The sequence below is a fragment of the Erpetoichthys calabaricus genome, chromosome 4 (assembly GCF_900747795.2).
Source record: "Erpetoichthys calabaricus chromosome 4, fErpCal1.3, whole genome shotgun sequence".
NCBI classification, from domain to species: domain Eukaryota; kingdom Metazoa; phylum Chordata; class Cladistia; order Polypteriformes; family Polypteridae; genus Erpetoichthys; species Erpetoichthys calabaricus.
In genome coordinates this window covers 127,750,804-127,770,586 of record NC_041397.2, presented here as the reverse complement: position 1 = coordinate 127,770,586, position 19,783 = coordinate 127,750,804, and the positions used below count along the sequence as shown (strand labels likewise).

Here is a 19,783-nt window from a genome sequence, read left to right as displayed (position 1 = left end):
CTTTAAGACATCAGGACAAAACCAACTCTTTTAAATGTGCTGAGCAATTTCAGCTAATGACTGTATCACCCACACACTATGTTATGCAAATAAGCAGCTGAGGCTCATGGGTAGGGTCCCTCAGCTGAAGTGTTGGGGCACAAGCACTCCCAAATGTTGGGGTCAGCAGTGCAGTGACCATCAGACCTCTTTGTGGGACCCAGCACTCCAAGATAAGCCTGTGTCTACCATGATGACCACATCAGGACACCACCATTAAGAAATTAACCTGTGGTTGTCAGGATGGAGCTTCATGCTTCTCTGGCTTTTGTTTCACAAGCAGAGGAGGAGTAAGAGGAGCTGATATTGAGGTAGGAGCCAGCAGAATGAGGAAGGCGGGGGCTTCTGGGGCACAAGGCTGTTGTGTTTATTTGTGAAAGTGTTCATTTAAAAATGGACCCAAACAATGTGCCTACTAAAAGATGTTTTCTTAAAAGAGGCTTTTTGTTTTTTGCTTTTTTTTTAGGTAAAGCAATGGTATCTGCAAAATGGCCAGTTTTTAAGCTTAAAACTTAATACAGCCATCATTGCTGCTCTACTGGTAAAAGAAACAACAAAAGTGGACACGAGTGCTACGGCCTGCCTGATGTCAGCCATGACAGCAAGAACCATCAGCTCTCCGGATAGCAGCTTGGGCCCAGCGCCAGATGGACAGCCGCAGTCTCCTCTTCCTCCAGACCTGGTATGGAGCAAACTGTTGTCAGTGTATGTAGTCTGCAGTCGGGAACAACTTGACACAAAAAGTGTGTGTGTGGGCTGGGTGGGGGCTTAGCCAGAGTTCTCCTGGTATTGACTCAGTTTGACAGAACGGCCACATTTCCAAGCAGGTCTTGTCTTGTGTTCTTTGTTAAAAGCACTTGGCACATTTTACGTCTTATTTTATTCACTAAGTGAACAGAGGAAAACTAAGAAAACTGATCAATTAAATCTTCATCAAAGAATACAGTGAAATGATACGTCCGTCCATTTTTTTCTCCACCAGTTTCAAGGTGGGAACAATGGGGGAGCCCGCCAGTCTGTCATGGGTCACACAAATGTATTTGCTCTCGACAAGCCAGAGTTAACTGGTAGTGTGATCGTTGTGTTTCTGGGACATGCATCCCGCAGAAGGCACAGGGAGAGCATGAGAAGTCGATACTGGCAGTGCCTGGACTTGGGGGTCTGTCTGGAAATGCAAGTTGTCACGTGATGCTTCTAACCTCAACATGCCACCCAGTAAAACATTAAGTTTGTAAATGAAGCTGTTGGGCATGCTGATATGTGACCAGGTCAAATGTGCCCACCAGTGTGGGATCCACACTACATCGGAGTGAATAAAGGGGGCTTTCTGGGGTGATGGGATTTGCTTCTTTGTGTACCATTTAGATTAGCACTCTGCAGCTTATGGAGAGACAGATTCTGACCTCGGAGAGCCTCATCTTGTGGCCTGTCTGTCTTGTGTGGGTATGCTCAGTGGCGTAGCTGTGGGGTGGGGCAAGCGGGGACATCTGTCCCCGGGCGCAGCATCCAGGGGGCGCCAAATTTCCCTTCCCCATTGCATTTTGGCAAACAGAGGAGGGGGCGCAAAATCTTCAGTTGTCCCTGGGCACTGAAAACCCTAGCTATGCCTCTGGGTATGCTGTGATATCAGACAGTGATGATGCCAATTAGGTAGGCTGGCCTCCTGGGTACAGAGTGTCTAGATGTACAGAATATACACACATGCGCACACAATTGTTTCTATCTATTGTGGGATGTTCTTCTGCTTCCAAATTGTTTTGTTGTGCTTGCTTTGTTGTATTTGTAATTATAGCATGCTAGTCTATTAGTTGTGACTGAGTCGTCCATTTTCTGTCGAGCTTCAGAAATGGAGGTGCTCTTATGTCTTTTGTGCTGTTATTGGTGTCTTCTCTCTGCACTGGCAGTGTAAGCACATAAGCACAAGCCGATACAAACATGAGAACAAAAGATACCGGGAATGACACAAGCCACGTGGGCCATACCGGCTAAGATTAGGAGCTTTAAACCACAAGACCACTGGTTTAGCTTCACCTTAAGCTCTTTGTGGCATTTGTAGCAAATCATTCAACCTGTCATTACCCCAAAATATAATGTGTGCCCAAGTATCCATGCCAGACTGGCATTTCTTCCTTTATGGGTTTCTGCCCAGTGCTCAGTGTTCTGTTTGTGACATCTGCAGGTCTCGACTGGACCAAACTGGATAAATGTCAGGTCAGGTCAGGGATCATGTACTGGTACAGCACGTTGCTGATCCCACCACACGATGAAACAGCTTGGGGTCCTGGTTAGTAACCCCCCCCAGTCAGACACATGGTCCAGCATCCCCCCTGAGATGATCATCTATCTGCTGCAGGCAGGAGTTACGTGGGCGCCTGGTCCAGCTGCTCCTGTGAGCCAGATCACCCTCGGGGAATTGCACCACATGGCCATAGTTTTATTATTGTTCTAAAAGTACAGTAAAAGAATAGTGTTTGGAAGTTGTTGATGGTGCGCCTTTTTGGCTTGATAAATGTTCACATATTTATATACTGTACAGTACATTTATTGATCACTTGTCTTTTTCAATTTCTGTTGTCATACACTTGAAAACAGCAGAAATGTGAATGTTGGGCACTCGAGATTTCTGTACAATTCATACTTGTAGGTTGGTGTTTACGGGATTTGCCATGATATGCCACGCTTAGCCTGCCTTTTGGGATTTGAGTATGAACAGAGGCCTACACTTTTAAACTCCATGTAGAACTTGTTTTGTTTTGAACATTTACTATTTCAGATTTTATGCAAACAATTTGTCTGTACATGTTAGTAGCTGTGGTCGTCATAGTGTGACGTGTACAAAGAAGAGAGAAATTCATCCTAGCTTGTCGACCACATGCAACATGTCACCACTCTTACGTTAACTGGTGTGTGGGCCAATTCCTTCAGGTAACAGCTAATTGAAGGACTCTGAGGTATTAACACTTTAGGAAGGAGCACATCACTTAAGCAGATCTGTGTGTTTTCGATGAAATGAAATGCAGCTTTGTATTTTAACACTTTGTTTGTCATGGTGCTGAACAGCAGGGATGTGTTGTATGCAAGTAAGAATTTCATTGTATTGTATTTAAGTGACAATATTTCTACTCTGGCATACAATACGCAAGCAGGCTATACAGTTAACATGAAGGCCCTCTCACAAGGCCATGTCCAAGTGGCCTGCTGTCTCATACAACACTCAGATGCCCTCCGGCATTTGTTTTCCTTGTTCTGTGATGTGGATTTCCTCCAAGTTGGACTGTTCCATCATGTCAGGTCACAATATGCTTCTCCCTCTTTCATACAGTATAATGGTTGTCTCCTGTTTAAAACTGGTTACAGTGTTGCACAAACCAGGACAATAAAGTGTTAAAGAGCTTGTAAAAGTGTTCAACTCGGCAGCCCATCCATTTGATCAAAAGGATTAGATGGACACGTCACTCCTGCTTATATATGGAGTGACAGTCTTTGAGAAAACTTACAAAGACACCAGGGTTTGTGTTTCCTTTTGTTTCTTTTGTGTGATTAAGACAACGTTTTTGGATTATTTTCAGCTTACTTTACTTCAATCTGGGTTTGAACGGTCCAACTGCAGTTTGCATGTCATGGTGTGGACTTTCTGTACAAACAACTGAATTCTTCTTCCTCTTTCGGCTGCTCCCATTAGGTGTTGCCACAGCAGATCATCTTCTTCCATATCTTTCTGTCTTCTGCGTCTTGCTCTGTTACACCCATCACCTGCATGTCCTTCTCTCACCACATCAATAAACCTTCGCTTAGGCCTTCCTCTTTTCCTCTTCCCTTTAAGCTCTATCCTTAGCATCCTTCTCCCAATATACTCAGCATCTCTCTGTGGTGTTATGGGTCCACAGCTCTCCCAGCAGACGCCAGTTGGTTTTATTTAAATAATCACCGTGCTCGCAGTGTTGCAAGGGGAGTGGTAGTGTGGCTGAAGTGGTTTCCAGGTGGATTCGTGCTGCGGGCGTGTCTCGCCTAAGTGCACAGGTGAGGGACGGTCCACAGCGTAATTCATCCCAGGAACTGTTGATTGCCACAGCTGCCACGTCCATTATAAATAGAGAAGCCTGAGACGGTTAGAGAGGAGAGAAAAAGAACGAGAAACAAGAGGAGAGAAAAGAGAAGTAAACGGAGGTTGCAGAAGGGAGCAGGAAGTGAGAGAGTGAGCGAGAAAGCAGGTGCAGGCGAGAGCGAGCGTGAGCAGGCAGCCTGGGTGTTTGGCCGACACCCAGGTAAGTAGCAGAAGTGGTCACTCCGTAGAGTGTATTATGAAGGGCAGAAGTGACCGGGAGACGAGTGACTCTCCACTTAAGGCTGCGGAAGGCAGCGGGAGTCGGGACTTGGGATGTGGTGTCCACAACGTGAGAGCCTTGGTCGTTGTGGACTCCCAAGTCACTGTCAGGGGGAGCCGACCGGAGCCAAGAATCGGTATGGCGACTGACAGCAGCAGTTGTAGCGCAAGAAGGTCAGCTGCAGAGAGTGTCCCGCCTGTTGCAGGGCCCGCATGGGAGAAGCAGGTGAGACGCTAATGTGAAAGAAGCACCGGGCTTGTCATTGGTTTTTAAAAGACAGCTTCCCAAAGAACGTTTTAACCTCGGTTTTAAAGGATTGTTTTTCGTATTTTTAACCTCCACAATGACACTCGTTTTAATGGATTATTTATTTATTGAACTTTACACAGTTGCACTTTTGTTTTGGATTACTTTAAATAAAAACACTCTGCACTTTTGAACCATCCCCTTGCTCCATTGTTATTGCCTCACTGTCTAGCTCATCGGTGACATTACTGACGGTGTTGGGTTCAAGGGCTCCCTAACAGTGGATGGGAGCACGGAGCCGAACCCACATCATCACACTCTCCTCTGCACATGTCCAAACCAACACAATCTCGCCTCTCTGACTTTGTCTCCCAACCGTCCAACTTGAGCTGACCTTCTAATGTACTCATTTCTAATCATCCATCCTCGTCACACCCAGTGCAAATTTTAGCATCTTTAACTCTGCCACCTCCAGCTCTGTCTCCAGCTTTCTGGTCAACTGAATTATTGAGAAGAAATTAAAGAAAAGAAAAGAAAAATTAAGAGGACAGTCTGTGATCTGGAAGGGACACTGCTTTTATTGTGGATGCTGCTTTCAACCTGTGACTGTTGGAAACTTGTGTGAAGAAAAGACCTGTGCAGGCTAATGGAGTGCAACGGATATGTGCAGAGTATAAAATTCTTTACTGCAACCTGGTTAAGGCTGTAAAGGCTACATAACCAGGTTACTCCTGGAGATTCTGCTTGTGTTAACCCGGTTTGTCAGATCAATAGAGAAATTTAAACAGTTGGAATACAGTTAGAGAAATCTGTAATATGGGTGGGTATAGATGGCATTTTCGAATCTGGGTATCTGTGAATAACTGGGTTATTAAAGCACATGTGAACACACTTGATCACTCATGCCTGGGTTCTTTCATGAGGACATTGGGATGTCGTTCTGACAGACAAACAGATAATGTGGTTGGATGATAGTAAAGAAGGGGGGAAGGCTTTAGGACAGGAGAATGTGAACTATCACAAGGTCACATACACAACAGCTTTAAATACCTGAGAATCCTCCTGTCACTTGGAAGCCATGAACTTGAAATCAGAAAGACAGTAATATGCAAATATCTTCACAGAGCAGATGATAGGTTCCAGCAATGGAATGTAGCATAAGTATCTTACAAAGAAACCAATGACTAAAAAAGACAGGACTGAAAAATTGCAACAAGACATCAATCATGCCATTACAAGAAGAAACATTCAGCACCAGATCAATTGAACCAGAGTTGTACCATACAAGGAAAAAGACTCCTGCAAAAAAGCTCCCCAGATAATCCAGCACCAAGAAGAAGACTGTAAAGATGCAGAAAGGACCAGCAAATGGTGAGAGGCTCAAACAGGTAGAAGAGGTCAATTGTTGGAAAAACAAATAAGACGAGCCAAAGAGACTGGAGAAAGCAATAGAGCTAAGGATTGTGGAGAACATCAAGAACCAGAAAGATAAACAAGTAATATCTAAACAACTAGATACAGTGACAGGAGTTAAAACCACAGTGGTGATAGAAAAAGAAGGGATATGAGAAAATGGAAAAATGTTACTGAAGTAAGTTAGACAGAGAAAGAATAGGGAAAGTTGAAACCCATGGTGGTCTCACTGGTAATGGGACTTGGGGATCTGATTAAGCTTCCAGACCAAGGGTGACCTTAAAGTAAGGTCCAATGAGGAGGAGGAGGATGGGAGCAAGTGCTGATGGCATGTTGCTGTACCCACACAGCAGGTGACACCTCAGCACCACACTTGGAACAGTGCAAGGTTTTTTACGGTGGCTTGAGGTCCAAGGAGAAAGGAAAATTAGCACTGGTGATGTAAGTTGGCATGATGGTGCAAGAAGAATGGCACTTTGAGAGGGTAATGGGCCATTATATATGCTGAAGTGTAACAGACAGGGACGAAGCACCTCATGAATCAGGAAGTCAGTCATTGTCCAACCTGCTATATCCTAACACAGGGTCACGGGGGGTCTGCTAGAGCCAATCCCAGCCAGGCAGGAAACAAACCCCGGGCAGGCCGCCAGCCCACCACAGGGCACACGCACACACACACACACACACACACACACACTAGGGAGAACTTAGGATCACCAATGCATGCAAACCTGCAAGTCTTTGGTCTGTGGGAGGAAACCCATGCAGACACAGGGAGAACATGCACACTCCACCCAGGAAGGACCCGTGAAGCAAACCCAGGTCTCCTTACTGTGAGGCAGCAGCGCTTGAATCAGGAAGTGCAGGTGATAAATGTCTATTTATTTAATAGAAAGAGAGAAACCACAGAAATGGCTGTTGGGTAAAGGGGGTGGGCGGCATTGGATAGTTCATGCAGGGAAAAAAGGGCAAGGAAATGGACTTTTCTACTATGAAGGGCTACAGTTTGCTGTTAAGAAGGACGGTTACTCTTGCATGTGTAGAGGCAGATGCTGGGTCTTCATCCAGCTCTCTCTGCTGGCCACGGCTCCAAGTCTTGTTAACTGGCTCAGAGTAACACACCCATTAGTAAATACATCTCAGTTCACAAATATTGTAGGCCAGTACTACATTTCTAAATGCTCTTGTCAGTCCAATAGATGGAGTGGATCACTGACATGCAGCTAAAATAATGTGCAGCTGATTATAATTCATATAGCAGTTCTAAATTGGTGTAGTATTCAAAGGTAGGAGTGTATTGGTAATTATATCAAATTTAAAAATGATTTTAACAAACTTCAGTAGCATCACAATGTCAATCCTTTAATATTGGGTGCTTCTAGCTATGGAAATAAAAGTGAAGTTTACCATCTGTGACTATGAATGCAAAAAAATAGTAGGGGAACAGCTTCGAGTATTTGGAGAAAAGGATCATGAATATTAATTTTTTTTACTTTCTCTATTTCATATATGGAGGAAATTTTCATACAAAAAATGAATAGAAAAAGCACATCTGATATCCCCTGAGAATGTTTTTCAGCATTTTTGGAAAGATGTGTGTCTGTGGTAAAAAAAAAAAAAAAAGATGTGGATGCTGTAATTCAGGAATAAATGAATTGGTTCTACTGAAATTGTGTGGACAGCTAGCGCTCATGAGTCGTAGGGGCTGGTATGGTTTTGATTGAATTGTAACTCTTCAGATTTGAGTTTTTAATGTTTTACATTTTAAAGCTAATACTAATAACAGCCAACACACTGCTCAGAAGTTCACAAAATTTGGCATTTAGGACTTTGACAGACTTTTGGGAATTCTGAGTTCAATCTCAAACTCAGTCTTTCAGATGTAATCTCATTAGTGTAACAGTTTTTATAATCCAACCTAACATTGTGTTTGCATTTTTAAATGCTTCTGTGCATTGCTTAGTCGATGAAAATTTTGCATCAACACATACATCCTTGCCTCTATTGTTGAGGCAGCTGACCGGAGCTGTGGCCGTAAGGTGGTCGGTGCCTGTCGTGGCGGCAATCCCCGAACCCGTTGGTGGACACTGAAGAAGGAGTCCTACGGGACCCTTTTGTCCTGTGGGACCCTGGAGGCAGCTGATAGGTACCGGCAGGCCAAGCGGAATGCGGCTTTGGTGGTTGCTGAGGCAAAAACTCGGGTGTGGGAGGAGTTTGGGGAGGCCATGGAGAACGACTTTCGGACGGCTTCGAGGAGATTCTGGTCCACCATCTGGCGTCTCAGGAAGGGGAAGCAGTGCAGTGTCAACACTGTATATGGTGGGGATGGTGCGCTGCTGACCTCGACTCGGGACGTTGTGGGTCGGTGGGGGGAGTACTTCGAAGACCTCCTCAATCCCATTAACATGCCTTCCAATGAGGAAGCAGAGCCTGGGGACTCAGGGGTGGGCTCCCCCATCTCTGGGACTGAGGTCACCGAGGTGGTCAAAAAACTCCTTGGTGGCAGGGCCCCAGGGGTGGATGAGATATGCTCGGAGTTCCTCAAGGCTCTGGATGTTGTAGGACTGTCTTGGTTGACACGCCTCGGCAACATCGCATGGACATCAGGGACAGTGCCTCTGGATTGGCAGACTGGGGTGGTGGTCCCCCTCTTTAAGAAGGGGGATCGAAGGGTGTGTTCCAACAACAGAGGGATCACACTCCTCAGCCTCCCTGGAAAAGTCTATTCAGGGGTCCTGGAGAGGAGGGTCTGTCGGATAGTCGAGCCTCGGATTCAGGAGGAACAGTGTGGTTTTCGTCCTGGTCGCGGAACAGTGGACCAGCTCTATACCCTTAGCAGGGTCCTGGAGGGTGCATGGGAGTTTGCCCAACCAGTCTACATGTGTTTTGTGGACTTGGAAAAGGCATTCGACCGTGTCCCTCGGGGAATCCTGTGGGGGGTACTCCGAGAGTATGGGGTACCGGCCCCCCTGATAAGGGCTGTTCGGTCCCTGTACGATCGGTGCCAGAGCTTGGTCAGCATTGCCGGCAGTAAGTCGAACCCGTTTCCAGTGAGAGTTGGACTCCGCCAGGGCTGCCCTTTGTCACCGATTCTGTTCATAACTTTTATGGACAGAATTTCTAGGCGCAGCCAGGGCGTTGAGGGGGTCCGGTTTGGTGGGCTCAGGATTGGGTCACTGCTTTTTGCAGATGATGTTGTCCTGTTTGCTTCATCAGGCCGTGATCTTCAGCTCTCTCTGGATCGGTTCGCAGCCAAGTGTGAAGCGGCTGGAATGAGAATCAGCACCTCCAAATCCGAGACCATGGTCCTCAGCTGGAAAAGGGTGGAGTGCCCTCTCAGGGTTGGTAGCGAGATCCTGCCCCAAGTGGAGGAGTTCAAGTATCTCGGGGTCTTGTTCACGAGTGAGGGAAGAATGGAGCGTGAGATCGACAGGCGGATCGGTGCGGCATCCGCAGTAATGCGGGCGCTGCATCGGTCTGTCGTGGTGAAAAAGGAGCTGAGCCGCAAGGCGAAGCTCTCAATTTACCAGTCGATCTATGTTCCTACCCTCACCTATGGTCATGAGCTATGGGTAGTGACCGAAAGAACGAGATCGCGAATACAAGCGGCTGAAATGAGTTTCCTCCGCAGGGTGTCTGGGCTTTCCCTTAAAGATAGGGTGAGAAGCTCAGTCATCCGGGAGGGGCTCAGAGTAGAGCCGCTGCTCCTCCGCATCGAGAGGAGTCAGATGAGGTGGCTCGGGCATCTGATCAGGATGCCTCCTAGACGCCTCCCTGGTGAGGTGTTCCGGGCACGTCTAACTGGGAGGAGGCCCCGGGGAAGACCCAGGACACGCTGGAGGGACTATGTCTCTCGACTGGCCTGGGAACGCCTTGGGATTCTCCTGGAAGAGCTAGAAGAAGTGGCCGGGGAGAGGGAAGTCTGGGTATCTCTGCTCAAGCTGCTGCCCCCGCGACCCGACCTCGGATAAGCGGGAGACAATGGATGGATGGATGGATGGACATACATCCTTTTCAAAGGTTGCTTTCTGTATGACAGTGTTTCCCATCTTGTATTCCTAATTTATATTCCTTTTGCCCACGCATAGCACTTTGCACTTTTCTTTTTCTTCCCAGTTCTGAAGGTTGTCCAGGTCATTTTGAATTCAATATCCATCCATTCATTTTCCAACCCACTGAATCTGAACACAGGGTCACGGGGGTCTGCTGGAGCCAATCCCAGCCAACACAGGGCACAAGGCAGGAACCAATCCCGGGCAGGGTGCCAACCCACCGCAGGACACACACAAACACACCCACACACCAAGCACACACTAGGGCCAATTTAGAATCGCCAATCCACCTAAAAATGAAAATGCAATCTCTCTTTTGCAATTTCTTTTTTAAAGTCAGCACTCAAGAATGCTGCAAAAAATGAAAATGAAACAATAAAATTTGCAGTTTCATTTTCAGAGTGAACTGCAATGAAGCTGCAAAAATGAAAAAAAAAAACGCAAATAAACATTGGCGCTACCTGCTGCTCAGTGAATTTTCCACTTTGCATTTTCATTTTCAAGTTCTCAACATGCAAATCATGAGTATCAATGGGTGGGGTTTGGCGATTTTTTTCCATAATTTTTGTCGTTCGTAGTTATAGAGCCATTTAGATCGATAGAATACTTCTCACTTCAACTATGATTTTGATCTTTTCATCCCCGTTAATCACAGCATTTATCCATCCATTATCCAAACCGCTGTATCCTAACTACAGGGTCACGGGGGTCTGCTGGAGCCAATCCCAGATAGCACAGGGCGCAAGGCAGGAAACAAACCTCCGGCAGGGTGCCAGCCCACCGTTGGGCACACACACCCACACCAAGCACACACTAGGGACAATTTAGGATCACCAATCCACCTAACCTGCATGTCTTTGGACTGTGGGAGGAAACCAGAGCACCCGGAGGAAACCCACGCAGACATGGGGAGAACATGCAAACTCCACGCAGGGAGGCCCTGGGAAGTGAACCCGGGTCTCCTAACTGTGAGGCAGCAGCGCCACCCACTGCGCCACTGTGCCGCCTTACAATGTTTAACAGAAGAGAAATAAGCCTTTATTACATTATAGTTGATACCGTATTTATTTACACTGACATGGAAACCGAACGCTTTGTATTTTTTAGTATTGTACCATCAGCACTGAGCACCGTAGTGGCTCATCAGCGGAGGTGCTGGAGAGCCTCGAGGCTCAGATCTGTAACCTGGAGTGCTGGGTGCAGCACCAGTACAGGGATGGGGGCAGCAGAGAGACTGACACCTGCTAAGAAGCTGGAGAAAAGTGTAACGGATCGAGTTACCACTGATCCCAACTGAGCCTGATCAGCAGAGCCGGTGTCAAAAATGGCAAGCAAAGGACAAGACAGGTCATAGAAGTGGAGGTGAAAGGACAGCCTCAAAGCTGAGATCCAGACCTGGAGTGCGGTCTGCAGCGCCAGTTTAGTAAACAAAACCAGCAAAGGGACAGGTATACCTGCATCTCCAAACCAGGTGGTTCGCCTGCTTGCCTACACCTGACCAGCATGAACACACCTGCTGCACCGAACAACAGCAAAGTACTTAACATCCCAGTTGTGCCACCTGCCAGTGCAACACGCAACATAACATCCCTGCTGCGCCATCTGACAACACAGCCCTCCCAAACCCTGCTGATGTGCCCTCAACACCAGCTGCATGGCCGAAATGGCAGAGAAGACCACCCAGCCATTTTGAAGAAGTTGTGCACTGTTGCAAGGAGTTGGAAGTGGCCTGTTGGGGACAGCGACTTTGAAGGGAGGGGTTTGCAACGGCATTGGAGAAATTACATCAACTAGGGATGAGACACCAAAAGTTTCATCTGGCATTGTATCATCAATAGTAACAGCACCAATAAAAATGGCAGCTCTGGACAGTCGCACAGGCTTTACAAACTGCAGCAAAATGCAAACAGTCCTTTTAAGGACAGCAAGCCACCTCAAAGATGTAAACACCATTGCGGTACTCTGTGCTGACGCTACACTATAATATCACAAAAATACAAAGCTTCCCTTTTCTGCTTCACTGTATACACATAAAGGTAAATTATGACATAATAAAGGCTAATTTCTGACGTTAAATATTGTAATTAAATCATAACATTAATTACTTCAGAACTACAATTATGCATGTTCTTAGGATTTTGTGAAACAGTTTTGCTGTGAAGCTTGCAGTACGGGGTGAAAAGATCAAAATCATGTGAATTAAACACATTTGAAATGAGAAATATTCTATCGATCAAAGTGGCACTACAGCTACGAAGGACAAAGAATTATGGGAAATCGAGGTGCAAAGCCCTGCCCATTGACACACACCATCTGCATGGTGAGAACTTGAAAATGAAAATCCAAAGTAGAAATGCGTTTTACTTTGCGTTTCATTTAAATTTAAATTTTTAACCAAATTCTTCCACATGAAGCCTGAAAACCATGAGGACTTTGTTAGGTAGAATGCCTAGTGGGGGCTGGATGGTCTCATGGCCTTGGAACCCCTGCAAATTTTGTTTTTTTTTTTTGTTTTTTTATGTCCTCCCTGGCCATCAGACTTTACTTTATTCTTTGTTTATTGCCAAATATTTACATTTTCTTTTTTTCTTTCTTCATCTTGTAAAGCGCTTCAAGCAACATAATTTGTATGAAAACGTGCTATAGAAATAAATGTTGTTCTTTTTGCAGCACTTTTGCGTGCAGACTTTGAAAATGAAATTGCAAAAGACAGATTGCACTCATTTTGTAATTTTAATTCATTTTTATTTTTGCATAAAATACTTCCCATATAGTGTCTGCCATCCCATATAGTGTCTGCCATCCCTCCAATCATATCTGCAAATTTCACAAGTTTACTAACTATACCAGAATCAATGTCATTAATATAAATTAAATTGTTTCTTATGCCTTGATCCATTTAATTCTCTGGAAATTCCAACATCTTTAGTGCTTCCCATATGTAATAATTTCATAATACTAGGGGGCTTTGCACCCTGCTCGCTTCCCTCACCAACACCCAGGCTGGTTGCAATCTGCGTATGGGGAAGTGGATGTACAATTTAAACAGATATTTTTATGTGAATTGTTACATATGCATAATAGACCTATTTTACATTACAGCAAGTAATTAACCACATTAAAAAATAGTAAAACATAATAATTTGAAAGTAAATTTTATGTTTCATATTGCAATAGAGTTATTCGTTGCATAATATGATTTTGTTCTGTTTGTCTTTGAAATTAATACGCAAATACTTTTTAAACTCACACTTTTACTGTAAAACATCAGTAAAACAATTTTTTGAATTAAATTTTCGTCAATATTGCTTTGAATTTTGATTCTGTTTGGACTTGGGCATCGTGACAATGCAATGTATAACTGTCTGTGAGTGAATTTAGTTTCTTTCTCCCTAATAAATAAACCGACTTTTTCGAATGTTTGTCTCTGTGATTTGTTGTGTTTGCAAAAGCTATTCTAACACAAAACTGTTAACGTTTTAATATGAATGGCATATCAAGATCTCCTTTGGTGTCTAATGTTATCTGTGGGAGATGTACTACATTACCTTTCTTGGATACATCCTTCTTTCAACAGTAATTCGGGGAGTGGAAGACTGTACGGTGTTAACGGTTGTAGATATTCTTCGGGATATTTTAAGTTGATGTTTTCATCTTCCGCACGATCACCACCAACTGTTTCAGCATAGTCTATTGATATGCATTTAACCAATTTGCAGTGTGATCGATTGACAATTTTCACGTTAATTTGTTTGACTTTATCGTTTCTCGGTGCTAGGATTGCCCATTTACTCATTTCTTCTGTTGATAACCCTACATGATGAAATTCTTCAATAAGATTTGGACATAAGTCTTCTTTTATTGGGAACTTAAAGTGAGGAAAGCGTAAAAATTTATAAGAGCTAAGAGAGCAGGAACTGTGTCTGTCAAAAGCATTCACATGAATGAGAGGTGAAAAGTCTGTGTGCGTGGTTGAATATGGTTGAGAGGAGGGTGTGACTTGAAAAAAACTCATGACCGAAGTCTCGTCTCATGGGACTTGAAATTATCTCTTGAAAACAGTCAGGATTTCCTTTTATAATAGAGATATATCGTAAGCTTTCCTCAATCTAAATTTAATATTGTTATTGGAACCTTCTTAATGATTTGTATATTCTGTTGTTTGTCTTGACAGTATAAAGTTACCCGCTATTTTACATCCTGGCACCGCAGAAACTTAATAATCTTCTGCTATAGCAATTTCCTGTTTCTCTGTTGCCCTGTTTGCTGTCTTTTTTGTAATCCATGCACAATAAAGTAATGGGCCACCCGGTTTTTCACCTAGATCTCCTGTTTTGGACAATATTGTTATTACCCTTCTTTTCCATGGTTCTGGGGCCTTTACTTGATTCTGAAGGTTTATTTCCCTCACTCTCTTGTGCTCCTTTTGTGGAAAAAAATCTTCCTAACTGGCAGACAAGTTATTCCATTCTTTTTCTGTGTCTACACCATCTTTTATTCCACTTTAATAAATAGAGTACATAAGTGTTTCTCAAACTCGGTCCTGGGGACCCCCCTGTGGCTGCAGGTTTTTGTTCCAACCAGATTCCTAATCACTGACAACACCTGATAACACTGATCTCATTTAATTAGCTGTTTTTTTTTTTTATTCGACATTCAGAAAAGCACAGCAGCATGATTTTTACATTTATAAGACATTTATAAATATTTCTGCTTTTGCTATAGATTTAAATGCTTAACTCTCTTTTGTTGATTTCATTATACTTTGCCCTTTCTCTGTGCAGTTTTTCCCCCTTCGTTGTATATTATTAATGACAATTTAAAACGAGCAGATCAGACACCCAGGCAAACAACACTGAATAATCAAAAGCTGCAACTACTTTAGCATCAGACCCAGTAATTAGTAAATAATGGATTAATTAAACAATTAGAAGACCTTGAAAAGTAGAATGAAAATCAAGATGAAAATACTGTTGAAAAGAAAAAAATACATTATTTCTATATAACTGCTTGGTACATTTTAATTTTTTTTTTTTTTTTTTTAGCGAACTTAGTTTTCTAATTAATATATTGTTCCCTAAACACAGAACTTGGGAAATATCAGTTCACTTAATTAGCCCAAGAGTTCAATTAAAAACAGAAGCTGGTTGGAACAAAAACCTGCAGTGACAGGGGGTCCCCAGGACCGACGTTGAGAACCCCTGAATACTGTATTACTGTATATACTGTATACTCTAATTTTTTCCTTTGGCCTTTTTCCCCCTTTCTATCAGTTGTTTCATTATTAACTCTGCTCTTTTATGGCCTTCTGCATATTCCCTATTATATTTTACAAAGTACTGCTTGTTATGCTATCTATATATTTGCTCCGTCTACAGATAGATAGATAGATAGATAGATAGATAGATAGATAGATAGATAGATAGATAGATAGATAGAGCTCCAGAGGTCCTCTGTGGAGAGAGGAGAACCTTCCAGAAGGACAACCATCTCTGAAGCAATCCACCAATCAAGCCTGTATGGTAAAGTGGCCAGACGGAAGCCACTCCTTAGTAAAAGGCACATGGCAGCCCGCCTGGAGTTTGCCAAAAGGCACCTGAAGGACTCTCAGACCATGAGAAAGAAAATTCTCTGGTCCGATGAGACAAAGATTGAACTCTTTGGTGTGAATGCCAGGCGTCACGTGACGTTTGGAGGAAACCAGGCACCGCTCATCACCAGGCCAATACCATCCCTACAATGAAGCATGATGGTGGCAGCATCATGCTGTGGGGATGTTTTTCAGCGGCAGGGACTGGGAGACTAGTCAGGATAAAGGAAAAGATGACTTTAGCAATGTACAGAGACATCCTGGATGAAAACCTGCTTCAGAGCGCTCTTGACCTCAGACTGGGGCGATGGTTCATCTTTCAGCAGGACAACGACCCTAAGCACACAGCCAAGATATCAAAGGAGTGGCTTCAGGACAACTCTGTGAATGTCCTTGAGTGGCCCAGCCAGAGTCCAGACTTGAATCCGATTGAACATCTCTGGAGAGATCTTAAAATGGCTGTGCACCGACGCTTCCCATCCAACCTGATGGAGCTTGAGAGGTGCTGCAAAGAGGAATGGGTGAAACTGGCCAAGGATAGGTGTGCCAAGCTTGTGGCATCATATTCAAAAAGACTTGAGGCTGTAATTGCTGCCAAAGGTGCATTTACAAAGTATTGAGCAAAGGCTGTGAATACTTATGTACATGTGATTTCTCAATTTTTTTTATTTTTAATAAATTTGCAAAAACCACAAGTAAACTTTTTTCATGTTATCATTATGGGGTGTTGTGTGTAGAATTCTGAGGAAAAAAATGAATTTAATCCATTTTGGAATAAGGCTGTAACATAACAAAATGTGGAAAAAGTGATGCGCTGTGAATACTTTCTGGATGCACTGTACGTCTACTGAGGATTGAGATAGATAGATAGATAGATAGATAGATAGATAGATAGATAGATAGATAGATAGATAGATAGATAGATAGATACTTTCTTCATCCCAAGGGGAAATTCACATACTCTAGTATTAATTAAAGAGTGATAAAGACTCTTTAAATAGTGCAAGGTGGAGAGTGCGAGGCATGTATAACAGTCAATAACTTTGTATAATGTTACCATTTACTACCCCCCCAGTGGAATTGAAGAGTCGCATAGTGTGGGGGAGGAACGATCTCCTCAGTCTGTCAGTGGAGCAGGACAGTGACAGCAGTCTGTCACTGAAGCTGCTCCTCTGTCTGGAGATGATACTGTTTAGTGGATGCAGTGTATTCTCCATGATTGACAGGAGCCTGCTCAGCACCCATCACTCTGCCATGGATGTCAAACTGTCCAGCTCTGTGCCTACAATAGAGCCTGCCTTCCTCACCAGTTTGTCCCTCTTCTTTATGCTGCCTCCCCAGCACACCACCGCGTAGAAGAGGACGCTCGCCACAACCGTCTGATAGAACATCTGCAGCATCTTATTGCAGATGTTGAAGGATGCCAGTCTTCTAAGGAAGTATAGTCGGCTCTCTCCTCTCTTGCACTGTCTTGCACAGAGTATCAGTATTGGCAGTCCAGTCCAATTTATCATCCAGCTACACTCCCAGGTATTTATAGGTCTGTACCCTCTGCACACAGTCACCTCTGATGATCATGGGGTCCATGAGGGGCCTGGTCCTCCTAAAATCCACCACCAGCTCATTGGTTTTACTGGTGTTCAGTTGTGGGTGGTTTGGATTTAACAAAGTCCTTGATTAGGTTCCTATACTCCTCCTCTGCCCACTCCTGATGCAGTCCACGATAGCAGTGTTGTCAGTGAATTTTTGCACGTGGCAGAACTCCGAGATGTATTGGAAGTCCGATGTATATAGGCTGAACAGGACCAGAGAAAGTACAGTCCCCTCCGGCTCTCCTGTGCTGCTGACCACAATGTCAGACCTGCAATTCCCGAGACACACATACTGAGGTCTGTCTGTAAGATAGTTCACAATCCATGCCACCAGGTATGAATCTACTCCCATCTCTGTCAGCTTATCCCTAAGGAGCAGAGGTTGGATGGTGTTGAAAGCGCTAGAAAAGTCCAGAAACATAATTCTTACTGCACCACTGCCTCTGTTCAAGTGGGAGAGGAATCGGTGTAGCATGTAGATGATGGCATCCTCCACTCCAACCTTCTCCTGGTATGCGAACTGCAGAGGGTCGAGGGTGTGGCAGACCTATGGCCTCAGGTGGTGAAGCAGCAGCCACTCCATGGTCTTCATCACATGTGACATCAAGGCGACAGGCCGGAAGTAATTCAGCTCACCAGGACGTGATACCTTTGGGACTGGGGTGATGCAAGATGTTTTCCAAAGCCTTGGGACTCTTCCCTGTTTCAGGCTCAGGTTGAAGATGCGCTGTAGAGGACTCCCTCCCCAGCTCCAACACACAGGCCTTCAGCAGTTGTGGCGATAGTCCATCTGGACCCAGTGCTTTACTGGCACGAAGTCTCCTCAGCTCTCTGCTTAGCTGGGCTGCTGTAATTGTGGGTGGGGGAAATCTCTCTCCTATGCCGGTATCTGCAGAAGGATGGGTGGAGGGTGTAGTACCCTGAGGTGAGAGTGGGTTAGGGTGGTCAAACCTGTTAAAGTGTTTGCAAACCAAATACACGGAAAACACTACTTTTTGAGTTCATTATTAAATTTTGCACATAACAATGTGATTGTTGTGATTGTCTGCGATTAATCGCATCATGCGATTAACACTAGAATTACCAAAGCTTATGAAAAAACTCGTAAATCCGGCCCACCTTAAATCCGCTCGCACCTCTCAGCGTCTTTTGTCTTGTACATGTGTCAATAAGCCCAAGCAGCTAAAGTCACTTCAGTACACATGTACTTTGTGAGCATACATACCCATGTCAGTCACACACAGGAAGCTCTGCAGTTTACTTGCGACTTTACACTCTAGGAAGATAAGTAAATAAATCAAGGTAAATGACATTCAATCTGACTTTTATATACAAAGCTGCATCCAAACGGTGCCATCTTTCATCTTTGTGCCTGTTGCAACTGCGTTGTTCTTATATGTGAGTGGACGTTTCTGGTGGGGGGTACTTCTGTTCTTTTTCTCCGATGTAGAACCCTCTTCCTTATCCAAGTTCACCACTGTTATAGCACGTCTTTATTTGAAACTAACAGTGTCAGATCGGGGCGAGCGTGAGCACAACTGAGAGAATACAACTGAAAAAAAACCCCTGCTAACCTTGACAAGTTCCATACATTTACTGTACACCGGCTGTTACAGACTCAAATCAAATGTATGTTTTTATTGTATAATAGCAACAATAAGAGCAGTTCATTACTCAAAACATTTATTTTGGGATGCGGGGGGACTCAAACCAGCAACCCTTTGAATAGGAGTCAGCAGTTCTTACCACTGTACTACCAAAGCAGTCGTGACATTGAAGTACACTAACCCGATTTCTTTTTCTTTGGTTATACAGTGATCCCTCGCTATATCGCGCTTCGCCTTTCGCGGCTTCACTCCATCACGGATTTTATATGTAAGCATATTTAAATATATATCGCGGATTTTTCGCTGCTTCGTGGGTTTCTGCGGACAATGGGTCTTTTAATTTCTGGTACATGCTTCCTCAGTTGGTTTGCCCAGTTGATTTCATACAAGGGACGCTATTGGCAGATGGCTGAGAAGCTACCCAACTTACTTTCTCTCTCTCTCTCTCTTGCGCTGACGTAGGGGGTGTGAGCAGGGGGGCTGTTCGCACACCTAGACGATAGGGACGTGTGCAGCTACTTCCTGAAGGACATGCTGCACGGTGCTTTGCATACTTAAAAGCTCAAAGGGCACGTATTGATTTTTGTTTGTCTCTCTCTCTCTCTCTCCCTGCTCCTGACGGAGGGGATGTGAGCTGCCGCCTTCAACAGCTTTGTGCCGCGGTGCTTCACATACTTAAAAGCAAACAGCCCTATTGATTTGTTTGCTTTACTCTCTGTTTCCTTTGAAGAGGAAAATATGTTTGCATTCTTTTAATTGTGAGACAGAACTGTCATCTCTGTCTTGTCATGGAGCACAGTTTAAACTTTTGAAAAAGAGTCAAATGTTTGTTTGCAGTGTTTGAATAACGTTCCTGTCTCACTACAACCTCCTGTGTTTCTGCGCAAATCTGTGACCCAAGCATGACAATATAAAAATA

General features: G+C 44.2%; 1 protein-coding gene across 1 annotated transcript in view; it reads left to right on the top strand.

Annotated features, from left to right (window-relative positions):
• Positions 1 to 506: 506 nt before the first annotated feature.
• Positions 507 to 19,783, top strand: part of LOC114651133 (probable ubiquitin carboxyl-terminal hydrolase FAF-X) — a 229,739-nt gene continuing 210,462 nt past the window's right edge. Inside the window, exon 1 of the mRNA XM_051926139.1 lies at positions 507 to 721. Coding sequence (XP_051782099.1) covers positions 626 to 721 — 96 coding nt within the window. The 5' untranslated portion in view covers positions 507 to 625. The remainder of the gene's footprint in view (positions 722 to 19,783) is intronic.